This window comes from Serinus canaria, chromosome Z (genome assembly GCF_022539315.1).
Source record: "Serinus canaria isolate serCan28SL12 chromosome Z, serCan2020, whole genome shotgun sequence".
NCBI lineage: Eukaryota > Metazoa > Chordata > Aves > Passeriformes > Fringillidae > Serinus > Serinus canaria.
In genome coordinates this window covers 12,172,667-12,189,018 of record NC_066343.1, presented here as the reverse complement: position 1 = coordinate 12,189,018, position 16,352 = coordinate 12,172,667, and the positions used below count along the sequence as shown (strand labels likewise).

Here is a 16,352-nt window from a genome sequence, read left to right as displayed (position 1 = left end):
AGATGCGCCACTGGGGTTGATGGAGTGCCCCTTTCTGCACTTGGAAATGAGCAGACTCAGTCGTGGCACAGGGCAGGGCATTCCCTGCCTGGGTCCATTGTGAAATCCCTCTGCCCTGACTGTGTCACGTCCCGCTCCTCAGTGATATCCTGGCAAGCCTGGCTCATGGAACTCCCCGTTTCCAAGGACACGTGGCCATTGTCACTGGCACAGGACAGGACCACTCAGACCCTTCGGCAGCTGCAGTGAGAGCGGAGGTGTCAGAACTACAGTGAGTGTTGTTCCAACTTGATTGGTTCCAGCACCTGTTGTTCAAGAGGCCAATCCACCCACTGAGTGGAGGTAATTATTTCCAGTTCAGTGCAGAAAGGGGTCCTCAGGGACACATTCACAAAGGCAGCAGCACAAGAACCCAGAGTGTTTGAGTATTTCTACATTTGGGCAAAGAAAGGAATTAGTGTTCATTGACTGCAAGTTCCCTAGTTCTCTTCATAACGAGTGTTCTGTCTGCTCTTGGGTAATGATCCTCTCACTTCTCATGCTCAATAGTCTGCATGCTCAGTCTCTCCCTTCTTCTTAGTGAGAGGTTTCTTGAGTGGGTGGCCATGGTCTGCCCCTGCTGCAATGGCCTTTTACTGTGCCAGAGCTGATTCATCACAGGTGCTGTGTTGGCTTTATCAGTTTGTTCCTTTTCTTGAGGGTTTGTCCAAATGTCCTTGTGCCCATAAATTTGGCAATCTTTGTGTCCACCATCAGAGGTACATCCTTCTTCCCAAGCCTTGCTAACCTGCCCTGTGTCTGAGCTCACTAAAGCCTGTCAAGCCCTCCAACTCAACAAGGTAATTCAGCCAAGAAGTAACCTGCCTTTCCAAGGCCTGGCCATCACTTCCAGCTTGTTGGCTACTTCTTGTTTCATGGGAATCATCTCCCTTCTTGTTGATGAGCCTTGAAAGCCACAAAGACCAAACTCCCAGGAACACATTTTCCTAAGAAATGTTTTGTATTTTGCAGATTTTTCAGCAGGGTCAGTGGCTGTGTGGAAGTAGGAACACCCGAGGCAGAGCGGGATGGCAGAGCTGTGGGCCTGGGCAGGATGTAGTGAGTTCCGCAGGGCCCCGATCTGCACTGCATCCCGCAGGGTCCCCAGCGCCACTGCCATGCCCGTCAGGGTGACCCAGAGGTCCCAGGGCCAGCAGGTGAGGGGCAGGTGTGGGGCTCTGTGGGTTGGCAGCGGGTGGGGCTTGGCCATGATGTTGGTGTCAGGTGCTGCTGACCCCGTGGGACCTGTTGGGCAGGGCTGGGGCCCCATTGGTGCTCCAGGGGCCCCTTTGAGGCAGCTGCCCGGGGGAAGCGACTCACAGGGATGACACAGATGAGGTGTCCATGGGAGTGGGAGGTTCTCTGAAGGAAGTGACTCACAGGGATGACACTGAGGAAGTGCCAGTGGAAGTGGGAGGTTGCCGTCATGGATGGAAATGGCGCTCAGGGATGACACAGAGGAGGGGTCAGTGAAAGTCACATGTTCTCTGTTCTTTGACACTCAGGAAATTCATGCTCTGGCCTTGGCTTCTGGCCAATATGCATGGACTTCACATGGTTCCATGTTTGTATTATACTCACAGAACATGTCAGGATAAAGGAAACTCCCTAAAATTACTTTTTGGTATTAGGAGTAGCCATGGCTTTATTCCTGGCTGTGATGCATAGTGGAGAACTCCAGCCACATGCACACCATTTCAAAGCTTTTCTATTTATTGATCCACTATTAGTAAACAAAGAAATTAATCTTCATTGGTTCTAACTTACAGAATTCCTTCCATTAAGTAATATTCCATCTTCTACTGGGTAGTGATGTCTCCCTTCTCATGGTAACTAGTCCTCAATTTTCAGTCCATTCCTCAAACCTTTTTCAATTTCATCTTAGACAATTTTGCCTTCAGAATGAAACAGTTGGATGGCAGTATTTGTTTTTGTTAAAAAATGTAGGCTGATAAACATTTTAGTGATTTTTAACATCCACCGGAATGTTACACTTTCTGTACTAAATGATGAGATCAGCCAAGCAACCCAAATTTTGACACAGCTGACTAACTTAGGATAAACTAATTCCATTTTACATCCATGGAAATTGCATCTGGAGCTGAGGAAAAGAGAAAGGGTTTTCATGCATGTTGAGAGGTGAAATTCAGATTGTGCAGGTGAAATTCGTCTTGGAGCTGAGTCCATGATGTGATTCCCTAGTGCCGAATAAATCCCAGTGTCAGGTGTTGCTCTGACATTCAGATCTTTTTGTGAGCCTCTCCGGTTTGTCAGTTGAGCACTGGCAAGGTTATTTGTACTCAGGCACCTGATTCCAAGGGAATATAAAAATTCTCTTGTGCCTATAAATTCCAGCAATTGGGAAAGGATGACTTGGTACTTGAAAGCTTGGCTGCATTAGAGTCTGAGTGAGGGTCGCTCTCTCAGGGCACTTTTTGAAGCCAGCTGCTTTCAGAGGGAGAATTGTGTCAAAGCAGCCCTTTTTGGTGATGTGACAGCAAACCTTTGTAAATGCAGCTCTTGTTTAAAATGAAGGGCCTAGTTAATCAGCAGCGATGGAGAGTAGGCTGAAGTTTTTACAGAAAATTTCTATTTCCTTTCAGCCAAATGCCAGCAAGGTGTTGCACAGTGGAAGTGTGCAGGATGTCAAATTGTGTAAGCCACTTGGAGGTATGGTTGCCTTTCATATTTTGCTCCATGTCTGTAAGGTTTTCAACTTGGTAATTTGTTTTTGCAGCATATTCATGGGACAGGGGATCTCTTGTGTTCAGAGCTCTGAGCTAGAGGTGGTTTGCCCTCAGGTCAGCCTTGCAGTCTCTTGTCACTGAATTTAGCCACTGGTTTGTTTTCCCCTGAGAAAGCCTGCTAGTCCTTCCTTGTTCCCATACTGCTTGATGGGTTGGAATTCGGAGCATGGAGGTCAAGGTTTGGACCACTTTATGCACTTAAATTCACAGTTTTTGTAGCTAAGGTTTTGGTTTTGGAGTACCTGGGCTCTGCCATTATCCATTAAATTTAATTGGGAAATTGAAAGAAAATTACCTTGAGGATGTCACATAGCAAATTTCATAAGGTCAATATGGAAAATCATGCTTGATCCTATTTTTGGTCTTGGTCATTACCAAGTGAGTGTTGCCACAATACTGTGTTGGGTTCTTTTCAAGGAAAGTGAAAGGAAGATATTGATGTCATTATCCCTGCAGATTCCATCATTTCCCACAAAGCACAATGTGCTTAGGTGCTGCCTTTTGTATAAATATTTTCTGAGTGCAGTTTTCCCAAGGAGCCTGGCTCCAGGCAGACATGAGGTGTACATTCCCCTTCCAGGCACTCAGTGGTGCTGCCTGCAGCAGTGAGCTAAGCCAGGTACAGCCAGCTGCCCTGAGAAAAACAGGGTCTCACCTGGCTGTGCTGCAGTCACCTGCCTGCAGGGACATCCCTGGCCCTGCAAGTGCAGCTCTTGCTCTGCCTGAGCCTAGTGCAGAGCATTTTAAGGCAGCATCATGGTGGCTTTTTGGAGAGACAAAACTCAACTTCTGAATTTCTCCTTGGGGACATTCTGTTTCACATGTGAATGAAGATTTGTGTGATTCTTGATGGTGGTCTACATAGATCCTAAGGGAATATTTAACATTGAATACCTGAGGTCTGAGGACTGGCATTAGAGCATCAATTGTGGAACTTTGTGCCACATCTGCTTTGGGCTGACACAGAGAAACTCAGGTGAGACAGGTCTGGTTGCTGGTGTAGGGTACACGGTGCCTTTGTAACATGCTCCATACAGTATCAGTTAGGGATGGGCTTGGTCAAAAAATTAGAGAATAGGTGAGTTCCAAGGGATCCACAAGGATATGCATTGCAGCTCTGTCCCCAAGACGATCCATCATCATTTAAAATCAACTCTTTTACCTTCTCCCAACTTCCCATTTGACACTTCTATTTCTCTTTTCTTTTCCTTTGGGAAAACAAGGAGATGTGAGAAGAGCCAAACCAAACATTTTATGTCCTGCCCCTGAGGACAAGAGAACAAAGCCCATGAAGTCTGCAGAGAGTAAACAGAATCCTTGCAGTACTGTTTATCGGAGACCCTACAGGGACAGGGTGATTCATTTACTTGCTCTGAGGACTTACAAGAAGCCAGAGTTGCTTGCTCGCTTGCAATTCTGAGATGGAGTCATGCAAAAGGACAAGGGCATCCTTGGAAAGATCCTTCAGCAGGTGAGATGGTGGAGTTTGTGTCAGCAATTTTTCTACCACACTATTCTTTTGTCACTAATTGTCACTTGCTCCTGCACTGTTTAAATTAGATACTAATGAGCAAGTTAGGAAATGCTCCCTATTAAGTTTGTAATCGACTTCATCCAGAGGTCTCCAGCTGCAAATCCACGTGACAAAAAGAAAGAAAACTTCAAAACTTTTTGGGCAATGTTGCTTTGCTAGAATGGCTGGCAATGAGGAACACTTTGTCATGTTGTTGCTCCTCATGCCTTATTCCATTCTCTTTCTTTTCCCTGCTCTGTTTAACTGCTTCATGGAGGAACTTCACAAGGGTTCCTTGATTGTGTGAAATGGTTTGTCATGGCCCTTAAAATTTCCTGGGAGAAGTTCCAGAGCAGTGCAGTTCAGGAACTGCAGAGGCCACTATTTCATTTGAACAGAGTTGGTGGCCTCTCAATGGTACTTGGCTTCTCTGGGATATGTGGGGATTGCCTTCCAGGGAAGGGTGTTCCAGGCAAATCCTCCGTGATAAAGATGGTTGCCAAACTTTGAGCAGAGGGTTTCTTTGCTGTCACATCAATTAAATTCCATCTTCCTTGGAACTCTTTTATTCAGTAACTTCTCTAGTGCTCCTCTGAATTCCACTGGTATTTCCTCTTGACAGCCAGCAACAGGATGCACATGGATTGAAAGATGCAGTGGTTCTTTCCTTCCTCTTTCAATATTCCCTGTTCCCTAGGCTGTAGCTGAATGATGCATGCATTAATATATCAAGTAGGAACATTTCCTCTTTAGCTAGGAAAACATTGTCTTGGAACCTAGTCAAGGGAGAAAAATTCAATACAGTTTCAGTTGATCCCACAGTGACTTTTAAGAACTCATTCCCTGAACCTGTGAAGTTTGTTTCTGGGTTTGCCCAGGGCAGTGGCAGGGCTTTTGTCACCCTGAAGACATTCACAATATAATGTTCTGCCCTCCCAGCTGGAATTGCCCATTGAGATTTCAAGTTAATTATAAATTTTCAAAGCTCAGCTCCTTAGAAGTTAAAGGATGAATACATTTTCTCCTGTTCCATTGCAAAGTTTGAGAAGATTTTCAATGTGCTGTATGAGGTGTAAACTGCCTCAAGGTCCTGGTTTGCATTCTGAAAGGGTTGTGTGAGCAGCCCTGCACCCTGAAATGCCTTGCTCGGGCTTTTTTGGACATCAGAGCAAGTGGGGGTTTATTTTGTATAAATCTCAAATGGGCAGCCTGAGCTTGCTCAGGTCTGGTACACACACACTTGCTTCCCTTCCAACAAAAACTGAGTTCTGCTTCTAAGGAGTGAATTCTTTGATTTTGGTATCTTTGTCACTTTGACATTTCTTTTTCAGCTGTGGGCAGACAGGCATCAACACAGACCCAAATTATCAATGTTTATCATGTTTTCCAGGACAAAAGAAAAGTCAAAGTTGTGACAGATGGTGGTGGTGTGTTAGATGAGTTATTCAGGGGTCAAATAGATGGAGATTTTCCCAATGGGATTTTCTATGGAACTCTGAGCAGGTGTCAGGTGATGAAGTCAAAACCAGCACGTTTAAAATCACTGGTCTTGAGGTTTTACTACCTCATTTTACCTTTTAGAGTAGATTTTTGTTTGTCTTGAGGAAGATATGAACCTCATTTCTTTTCAAAGGAATACAGAAAGGCATGTGCAGGGCCTTCTCGTGGCAGAACATTGCTGGAATGACCCCTGGCCCTGCCACATGAAGAGGGACTCTGGGCCTGACCACCTGTCCTCACACATTGTCACACTTTGAAAATGTTGTTTTCAAAAGAACTCTTGCTGGATAGGAATGGAGATACTTGGTTGTTTCCAACTGGTGAAACATTAATATGGCTCAACACTCATGTGATAGAGGAATAATCAAGCTCTGTAGAAAAAGACATTGAGTAGTTGAAACTGGCTGCTCACAAGCCGCTGTTCAGGACCAGTCATATTTCTGTAGTTCTGTATGGTTGCATGCAGCAACCATAACAGATTTGTTTTCCTACATGTCCACCTGCAGGTAGCCAAGTGGAATGCAAAGGATAATTCCTTCAATCTAAAGGAACATCTGTTTCAAACCCTTCAGACTGATTGGCCTGGCTACACTGAAATAGACAGAATTTGAAGTTAATACTCACTCAGAGAAAGGGTAAAAAAATCCCTGGCCTAGATTCTTAGAATATGCTGAGTTACCAGGGACCTGCCAGCATCCTGGCCCTGCACAGGACACCATGAGAATCACACCAGGTGCCCAAGACTGTTGTTCAAACACTTTTTGAAGCCTCCTGCAGTGACCACTGGCCTGGGGAGCCTGTTGCAGTGCTCAAGCACCCGCTGGGGCAAAACATTTTCCTGATATCCTGCCTAAAGCCCCCTCATCTCAGCTTCATGCTTTTTCCTTGAGTCCTGACACTGAAGGTCTGTTTTCCTGGCAAGGACAGAACTATGACAGTTGATTTTTAGACCTTGGAACATGAAATATGTGACCATCCATACAGAAAATCACCTCCATCTCAGAACCTCACCAGCAGCAGCCAAGTGACATCTCCAGGGCCTTCTGAGAGAGGCGCTCCAGCAAGACCTGCTCAGGTATTTTGTGCATTTTTAACATTCTGGTCTGTATAGTAAATTGTAGCCGACTTGCTGGTGGTGTAAAAGCTTTGATGGGAATGTCCAGGCCCTTCCCTTTTGGGGAAGCCTTTGATGGAGCTCCTGAAGGGGGTGTCTTTCTCCCAAAGCACTTTAGCTACAGACTTGAAGTAGGACTTCCTTAGTGCTGTGCTGAGAAAGTAGGAATGAGATAGAGCCTGTATTTACATGCAGTACCACCTTTATACTGTCCAAAATTGGGGTATCCACAGGGTGGTCACAGCTGTCCCCACATCTTGGGCTAGCAGCTATGCAAGCAGTGATTTTCCTTACCCACAGTCTCTACAGTAGAGTTTTTGTCTGGTTTCCTAATTTGAAACCTTCACTTCTGTTAGGCCAAGGCTTAGTTCTTTTCTTCTTGTCATCTGTGCTTGTCTCAAATTCCTGTTGTGGTGGCTTATCTTATCGGAGCGTCTTTCTTTGACAGTGCTCTAAAACAATTAATTGTGCTCTTGCACCTTGTGTAAAAGGGAGCTTTGAAAGTGGACACTGGATACATGAAGGCACTGCTCTACCATTATGCCTGCTCTATGGTCATGAAATATCAAAATGACATTTTTTTCTGCCATTGCATTAGGTTGTAACTCCTCATTTAAAGGCAACAAGAGCAAAGCCCAGAACCTGCACTGCTGGAACCTTCTCTAATACGACATTCATTTTGAGAAATTTTTCCTCTAAGTAGTGCATAACTGATCAAAAACAGAGAAATATGAAATGGATTGGTGTTGGGAGAAGCTGGTTAAAAGGAAGAGTCAGGCACAAGAGAGCCACAGGGAATGGATTTTTTTCTTTCCATCTGATTTCTTGTAAAATGACAAGTGTTGACTGAGACAGCACTTTTTCCATCAGCAGATTTTCAAGACTGCAGGCTGAAAGCAGAAACCTGTAACACATTTATTGCAGACTAGTTTACTGAAGTATGTTGATTAAATCTCAATGATTCCATGCTTCTTTATGGAACTCAGCCTTTTCATGGAAACTCCAAAAGCTATAAAACCTGGGCTGTGGTTTCCTGGGAGTTCTGCACTGAACTGTGAACTCCAGTGAACTGCACTGGGAGTTCCTCTCCATCCTAGCTGCAGAATTTCTTTCTTCAAAAGCTGTGGAAGTGGTGCAGATTGAAAACAGCATTGAAAAGCTGAAAAGAAATGCATAAAGAGCACTTGATTTCTGATGACAGGGACACAGGCAGTAGGGCAGAGTTCAGTTGCTTTGGTAAATCTGTGGGTTGTCTCTTTTGGAGGTTGACTTGTCAAATTCCAAGCTGGGTTTAGCCTGGAGGCTGGTTTGGAGTGTGCAGATGCCTCTAGCAAGTGATGGTGTGCTTGTAGAGACAGGTGCTTTGAGATGGTCTTTCCACATTTCTTCTGGATATGCACACGGTACCTGCAAACCTTGGGATGTCTTTGGAAGGATTTCTGCTGGAATCTATAAACACATGAGCAGCTTTCTTGAGGAGCCAGTTACCAAATTCTGCCGAGCTGGTGAAGGAAAAATCTGTTCTGTCTTTCAAGTTGGGGCTTAGGCTGAAGCTTTCATGTGGACTGAGCCATGAGAGCAAGTGCACTTTTGGAAATGCAATGCTCACAGCAAAGCTGTTCTTCCAGGTTGTATTGAACATACTGTGACTACTGGTATTTCTGTCCAGTTTCATTACCCCTATTACACTTCTTTTTATACTTCTGCTGTACCATGTAATAATTCTAACACTAAAATCAACAAAAGCAAGTGGAACATCACACGACAGCTCTTTCCTCAAGAATTAAAGCTCAGATAGGTTAAAGATTGTCATGAAAGGCTGAGTTTTAACAAGATTACTTTGTGTAAACAAGGAAATAAAAGCTCATAAGGAATGTAAAGGATCATGGGGGTTTTTTATGCTTGGCACAAAACCTGAAATGGAAAGCAGACAGGGATTATCATGATCTTGATTGTTCCTTCCTGTTTCAGTTGACTTTTCCTTATGGCAGCTCTTTTTATTATCATCGTAATTCTTCAAAATTTCTTTGGAAAGAGAGCTTTGAGGTTATGTCTGCAATGCTTCCCAAATGCCTTTGCCAAGAGGCGAAGGGCAATTCACAAGTGCAGAGCTGTTTCCAACCCCATCTTGCCATGTTTGTGAGGAGCACTCGGTTTTGGCTGCAGGGTTTTGGAGACTTAGTGCCAGTAAGCCCTATAGAATGGAATTGGCTTTCCTACTTGCAAGAGAGCAGGAAACTCTGGAGTTGGCAGGGAAGTGGGGATTAAAACATGGCATGAGAAGAATTTCAGCTTTATTTCGTGTTTATTTCTTGTTAGAACCTTGATGTTGATCTCTCTCAAGCTGTTGTCTTTTGTAAAGCTGCATCTTTTCCTGTATGACTTGAATAACTGTGCAGATGCCACCTCATATCTTCAAATAAGAAAATCTGAGCTGGGGCTAACACTGTGGGAATGCCCAACCTGTATAATAAAGTGGCCATTCCCTGTTTTTAAACTTCAGGACTGTATATGGTGGAGATGGTAGTCTGTGCCCTATTATTAAATGTTGTCACTTCTTCTGAGTAATTTGCTGTGAGAAGAAAGCTCTGAAGGACTTTTTTAAGACTGTCCAATAGGGATCTCCTGATGAAGAGTGTCAAAATTCTGCTTCTCTGCTGGAAAAAGATACTTCCATTGCCTCCACATGCTCTGCAACAAGCAACCAACCAGACTACCTGAGGTGAGTAAAATAGCAATTAACCCTTGCCACTCTCTGTGGGGAGCAGGATCAAGCTCTTCCCTGTGCTGAAAGGATGAGTTTGAGCAGGTTTAGTTTGGCCTGCCAGGCTCAGAGCAGAGATGAACACCGAGGGGGTCAGGCCCGGCCGGGCCCTCCCTTCCTGCAGCGAAGTCGCACAGGCTCAGCTGCAGCAGTGCTGCTGCATCCCCTCACTGAATTTGCAGTGCAGGAGGGAAGGGAGAAGTGTGACTGTGTGTGGTGAAACACTGGAAATTGCTCCCAGCTTGTGTCAGAGCAGTGCTGTTGGCAGGGGCAGCCAGGCCTCCTGCAGCTCTGGGGCTCTGGGGCAGCTGCAGCCTTTGGAGCAGGCATGGCAGGGCCCTGGCTCACCTTGCTCCCGTGCCTACCAAAATGTTGAAAGGCATCTGTAGTTTTCTTTTCAAAATTAACTTGCAGACTAGTCAAGTGTATCTGGCCTGGGATGCATCCCCGGCATGAGTTGTTTTCAGTCCCGCTACTGAATTTAACTTGTTTAAAATTTACTGCTTGTAAATATTAATCTCAGGGTGGTTTGAAGGATTTATTTCCATGTGAAAGGTGTTTTTGTCATCCAATAAGAACCAGCCCTTCAGGCCCAGAGGTGCAAAAGCATTGGTGTGAGAGTGTTGGGAAGTGGCATCTATTGTTCTCATTGCCACTTCATCTTGGATTTGTGTCAGGAGTTTGATAAACCTCATACCTGTTGATTTGAGGGAGAATGGAAGGACAAAGGTTTTGACTCCCATTGGTGGCTTTAGGCATTAATGAGTTTTGCCCTTTTTAGGAGCTGATGTGGTTTGGGTATTTCTTGTTGTAGTTTTAGACTTGTGTAGAGTTAGTTTTTGTGGCTGCATTTCAAATGCCTCCATTCCATGGTCAGTGATGTAACTGCTGTCCACTCGAAGAATCAAATATCATCGTTTTCTCTGCTTTACCATTAGACAGACAAGAATGTAGCTCAAAAGTCCAACTCTGTGCACTCAACTCCATAAATGCATTCCTTTACAAAAGTATTTTGCATATAAATTTTCACAATGAAATGGAACTTCATTAAGTTTATCCTACAGAGGAAGCGATTATTATTTAGCAATGTATCTCCTCTTCCTGAAGCTGTTTTGTTTCTTTGTCATTTGACATTTGAAATGAGGGCAAATCTTTTCTAAATGTGCTCCACTTGCTAATGAACAAAATCTCTACAACGTAAGCTATTAGTCACTAGAAATCTGTGCCACAGAAATGTGGCAGATTCCTAGAGTTACCTGACTACATTCTCTTGAAGCACATGAGCTTGAAAGTAGAAACTGTCTGTCCCATAGCAACTGACTCAAAGCTTGGGTGTCTGTGTTGGACATTACCCTGTGCTTGGTGTAAAATGACACGTGTTTTACGGACTAGAAACATACTAGAATATTCTCTTAGAGTTCACTCATGGAAAAATGGTCTCATTTTTTCCATTAGAAAATACGTAGCCATTGTCTCCTTGGAGCAATGCCAGCGCTACAAGGATGACTTCAATGCAGAGTATGAGGAATACCGGAATTTACATTCTCAGATAGACAAGACTGTAAAGAGGTTCAGACAGTTTCAGGAGCAGTGAAAGTCTCTGACTCCAGGCTCTGAAGCCTATCAGGTAAAGGAGGATAAAACCATGAAGACTGTGCTTCATTGCAGTAGTGCTTTGGATTCCCTGGAGCCACTCAGTGGGACAAAGGGAATTGGCATTTATGCTCACACACTACTTGGGCTGGGTCTGATTTTTGCCAGACCCTGCCCAAAAGCCCCTGTTTGAGCTGTCTATGAAGAAACAGTAAGGTGAGAGGTGTCCCAAGCAGAGTCTTAGAGTATCAGGCTCCTTCTGTTGCCTATTGAGAGGCTGAATTGCAGATCTTGGGTGATGCTGGGAGAGATTTGTTTTTGCAAACCTCCCAGAAGAAGGGTGGTTGACAGAGAAAAATCTCTAGAGTCTGACTGAGTGTACATTTCATGTTTTATCAAAGTTTGCATTTTATAGTGCTAGTGAAACATTTTCATGTTTTTTTTCCTTGAAGATGCTGCTTCATCAAATCCTAACAGATTATCAGCAGTTACAACAGGTACGTGTGACACCAGAGCTGCAGGGCAATGGTAACTGCTGAGTCTGCCTCAGGGCTTTTTTAAAGCAAAGCACATCAGACTGTAGACGCTGCAGAAATGTTTGCATGCCCTAATTTTCTTTTGCTTTCTCCTTCACAGGGTAGCCCCAGCTACACTGAAATGAAGAGCAGGTGCCAGTACCTCCACAAAAATCTGGCCCATATTCAGAGCCGCATTTCTGAATTTGAGCAGCTGTAAGTGGAGTCCTGGCACCAGACATTTGCTTCAGCCTCGTGAAATCTTTGAACTCTGGATTTTTTATTTCAGCTAGAATATTAGGGTTTTAGGATCATTTGAGTTAGTATTGAACAGTAGGTTATGTTAGTACTGAGCAGTAGATTATTTCTTAAAAATATAGGATTAGCTCAAAGAAATTTAGTAAGTTTAAGAAGTTGAAAAATGATAGGATTGAACATTAACAATAAAGAAATCTCACTATTGGTAATTCTTCTCTCATTGTTGCTTGTATTACATTTGGAGTGGCTTTCTTTTGGTGAATTCTTTTCTACAAGTCTTAAGTTTGTCCACTGAAATAAATTTATCAGAAGAGGGTGGAAGCCCACCACATCTTCTGTGAAGTTGTGGACATTTTAAGAAAAGATTGTGGCAGATGGAAATTCTTTATGGTAAGTATAAGGAGTGTTTTTTGACCATTCTTGTTATTGCAGACTCTCTGCCTAAGTGGTCAAAGGCTTAGAAGTTTGGACAACCCCATCTCCAAATGATCTTGTTTTGGAGGGTTATAAAGGAGTGCACATGGGCTGCTCTAAGCTGTCAGCTGAAGCAGCTCTCAGGACAGCTTGGAGACCATGGCCTCACCTTGTCAGTGAGCCAAGGAATATCCAGATCTTTGCAAGCGTTTTGTAAAACACATAGGCAAGGTACTTCAATGGGTTTTAAAGAAAAATTGGGTTCAAGTGTCCCTATGGAAATGCTATCCATTTCTTAGCATATTTTAAACTAGTCTGTTTCAACCAGCCTTTCTAGAGAGAGACAGATGTTGATTCCTGCACAGACTTATTGGGACTTTGATGTGAAGTCCTTTTCCTAAGTTTCCTGCCATGTGTCCATTCAGCTGACACAGTAGAGGTGCTGCCAGCAAGGCCATAACCTTCTTTTGGGGAATAATAGGAAATTGAATGAGGCAGGATAATATTTGGGAACACTCAAAGGTGGCTGTGAATGCCTCTTTCTTCCTTGGACACTATTCTACAAATTCCTCGATTGTCTCCATGCAATGATGTTGAACCCCTGTACCTGACAGTTCCTGGGGTGTTTTCTGATTGAACAGCTGAGCTGTCATTGTCCTTCTGTTCTCCCTCTAGTGAAGGTCAACAAAATTCCACCTCTTAAACCCAGAGACTTGGATTCACTTTTGCCTGGGTCAGGGGCTGCTTCTACAGCTTCTGCAGCTTCTGCAGTGCAGCAGTCCCAGGAACGCTGCCATGGGGGGGTAGATCCGGCCTCATCTTGTTTGGAAGAGGAGCAGGGCACAGAAACAGCAGCACCTGTTTTGCAAATGAACTGTCTCATCTCCCCAAATGAACTGTCTCATCTCCTGGACCCATTTGACTCCCAGCCTCCCCAGAACACAACCCCTGCCCCCCCACCCTCTTGGAATGCAACAAAAATCCCAAATGCTTTCCCGGGAATTCCAGGGTTGGATGATTTCATGGAGGAATGGGAGGACAGCCTGTCACAGCCCCAGTGACACTAGGAATATTGGAAAAAGCAGAGAACATGACTGAAGCTCGAAGATGATCTAATTCTCCCTTCCCAGGCTTCGGGGTGCTGTCCACACCACCTGGGGAAACCCTGGACACACCAGGAGAAGGGATGGAACCCCGAACAAAACCTGGGATCCCCCCAGAGGAGGGTGAAGGCCCAGCAGCCTTTGAAATTAAAGGCTCAGATCCAGGTGTTCTGTTTGGTGTTTGAGAAAGTCTCTGTTACAATCATTCTGTTCACAGCTTTCCATTAAAGCTCTGGAGACAGGCATTAGTTTGACCAAATTCTCTTCCTTTTAGAGAGAGACCAGCTTGTAAATTTTCCAGTGTATTCGGTCCCAGAAATCAAAGGTTAAAGGCAGACTTCAAGTCTGTATTTTGAGTATTCACTTTTACCCAGATTAATAAGTCTTTTAGCTCATGTTTTGAGATGTCTGAACATCCTTTATCCTGTAAAAGTGTCTCAAGCCGGTAAAAAACTTCCCATTCTGGTTTAGATAGATGGTTTCCCATCTCATTGCCCAGGAGCCCCGAGAGTTTCTGCTTATTACTTGCCAGGGTATCAGCTACAGATGGCGAAGAGGAAGATCCATTCCTCCTTTAACAGCCTGGGCCTCCGGCAATGGCATTGTCCATGGTCTTCTTTTTTATTTTTGTATTCCTCTAGGCTAGAAATCCTCCTCACTGAGAAGCAGCTTTCCCAAAACCCTCTTAAGGATTCCCACAATATACTACATAATATAGATTTTAATATATATACTGTAATAAATAGAATATATAAAATGTATCCTTGATCTTTTTCTAAGCCAGCAGGCCATTGCAGTGAGTTCTGAGCCAATGTGTGGCTCTGCTGCCATCCAAAATCTGCGCTTCCCTTGCCCATCCTGAGTGGGCAAGGGAAGTGCAGGTGGGCCATGTGCTGGGCATGGCCAGATATTTTCATGGCCAAAATCCTCCGGCATTTCCATCTGCTCCAGGCTTTGGGTAGCACAAATTACTACACATCCATCTCAGTTGACAAATGGCATTTCTTACAAATTGCTACAGCAGTACTGACAACATAGAACTGTACAGGTCGCAGTTAAAGTTTAAAGAAGTAATTTATTTGATTGTTCCACCACACTGTTTAAAAACATACAAATATCAACTTCCTTGAACAAAATCGAATTTATTGCAAACTTCTACACACACTCACTATACACAGAGATCAAGCGGAAATTAACAACTTAATTTATTGCATACTACAACAAGCATACAGCCCATATACAAACACAAAAATATTAGTGTCTCTAATACCAAGAACTCAACAAATAAAATCCACCACTATACGACTTCCATACACATTTAAATAGAACTGAATACATATATAACCACCACAATATACAGATCTGAATACAGATTAAATGTTACATGTTACATTCAAGAAAGAGCTACATAAAACAAACCGATCTATAAATAGACAAACAGCACTACCACCCTAAAAAAATGCACAATTGCATCAAAACAAATATACAGCTATACATCAGGATATACACATAAATACAATATATATAGATATAAATCAATATACATAAAAATATTAAAAATACAAATATACAAAAACAAGACTAATATACTTATTAAAAAGACATATACCAAAACTACATGAATACAAATAAAGACCTAAACAAGTGTATACATATGGAAATCTAAACACAGTTATTACAGTATACATATACACACAAATATGTAGGTGCAAACCTGTATTTATCCAGGTATCTATATGTACATATATACATAGTACATTCATAAATCTAATACCATATGTACAGAAATATGCCTGTACAAATAGCAGGCTACATGTGTACATATCCATATAATAATCCCTGTTCACATGCAAGTCCATGTATCTTTAAATAGAGCTCCAAGCAGAGGGATCCCAGCTGCCCCAACTTCAAAGCCTCTCCCTTGGTTTCCGCCTCCCTTGCAGAGCAGCTCTCCTGGACAGGGACAGCAGATGGGACATCTGGCAATCAAAGGGAACACTAAGTGAGTATGGGGACGTTTCCCTTGGCAGCAGCTGCACTTCCGTCAGGGAAGAGCCTCCCCAGGAGGATTAGAAAGAAAAAGCAGCCGAGCAGGCCAAGCTGTGTTGAGCACAGTCACGGCGGGACCGTCCCGCAGCCCCGGCAGCCCGGCACAGCCAGCACAGCTCCCGGGCCCTGCCGGCACAGCTGCCTTGCCCAAGGACAGCCCCTGTGCCAGCCGGGGCAGCTGCGCTGAGCGACCCCAGCACGGGCAGGGCCCGCTCCTGCCCCGCCGGGCAGTGCCCACGGCCACAGCCCACATCGCCCTCAGCCCTACCCTGCCTGCCCGGGCCTGTGGCCTCAGCCGGGCTCTCTCCAGGCTGGCAGCAGCAGGTCCCCATTCCCTGCTCCTGCTGCTGGCCTTCAGCTTCTCCCTGCTCTGTCAGTCTCCGGCTGTCCTCAAGGTCTTCCTTGCATCTGTGGCAAAAATGGAGGCTCTGGAATTGGTTCCAAGGCCTGGCAGAGCTGCAGTCCCGGAGCCCTCTGTGATCCCTGCTGGCCCCCTCCATCCTCTCAGCCCCGCTCTCGGTGAACCCCCAGCCCCCTTCAGTTTCTTCAGCCACTCACCGTCCTCTCATCCCCTCAGTCCCTTCTGAGCCATCCTGTCCCCCTTAGACCTGGCAGCCCCTCAGCCTGTGCCACTTCCCTGTCACCTCAGTGCCACCATCGGCCTCGGCTGCCCCACAGCCCCCAGCCCCAGCAGCAGCTCAGGCTCCCCATCCCTTCAGCGCCACCGCCGCCTCAGGCCCTCA

At 44.6% G+C, this 16,352-nt stretch overlaps 1 protein-coding gene across 1 annotated transcript; it reads left to right on the top strand.

Moving 5' to 3' along the window:
• Positions 1-4,074: 4,074 nt before the first annotated feature.
• LOC127061039 (RNA polymerase II elongation factor ELL2-like) lies at positions 4,075-12,005 on the top strand. Its single transcript, XM_050986958.1, is given in 5 exon segments — positions 4,075-4,257; positions 6,306-6,406; positions 11,133-11,304; positions 11,723-11,767; positions 11,907-12,005. Coding segments are annotated over 5 exon segments (600 nt in total).
• The last annotated feature ends 4,347 nt before the right edge of the window (positions 12,006-16,352 follow it).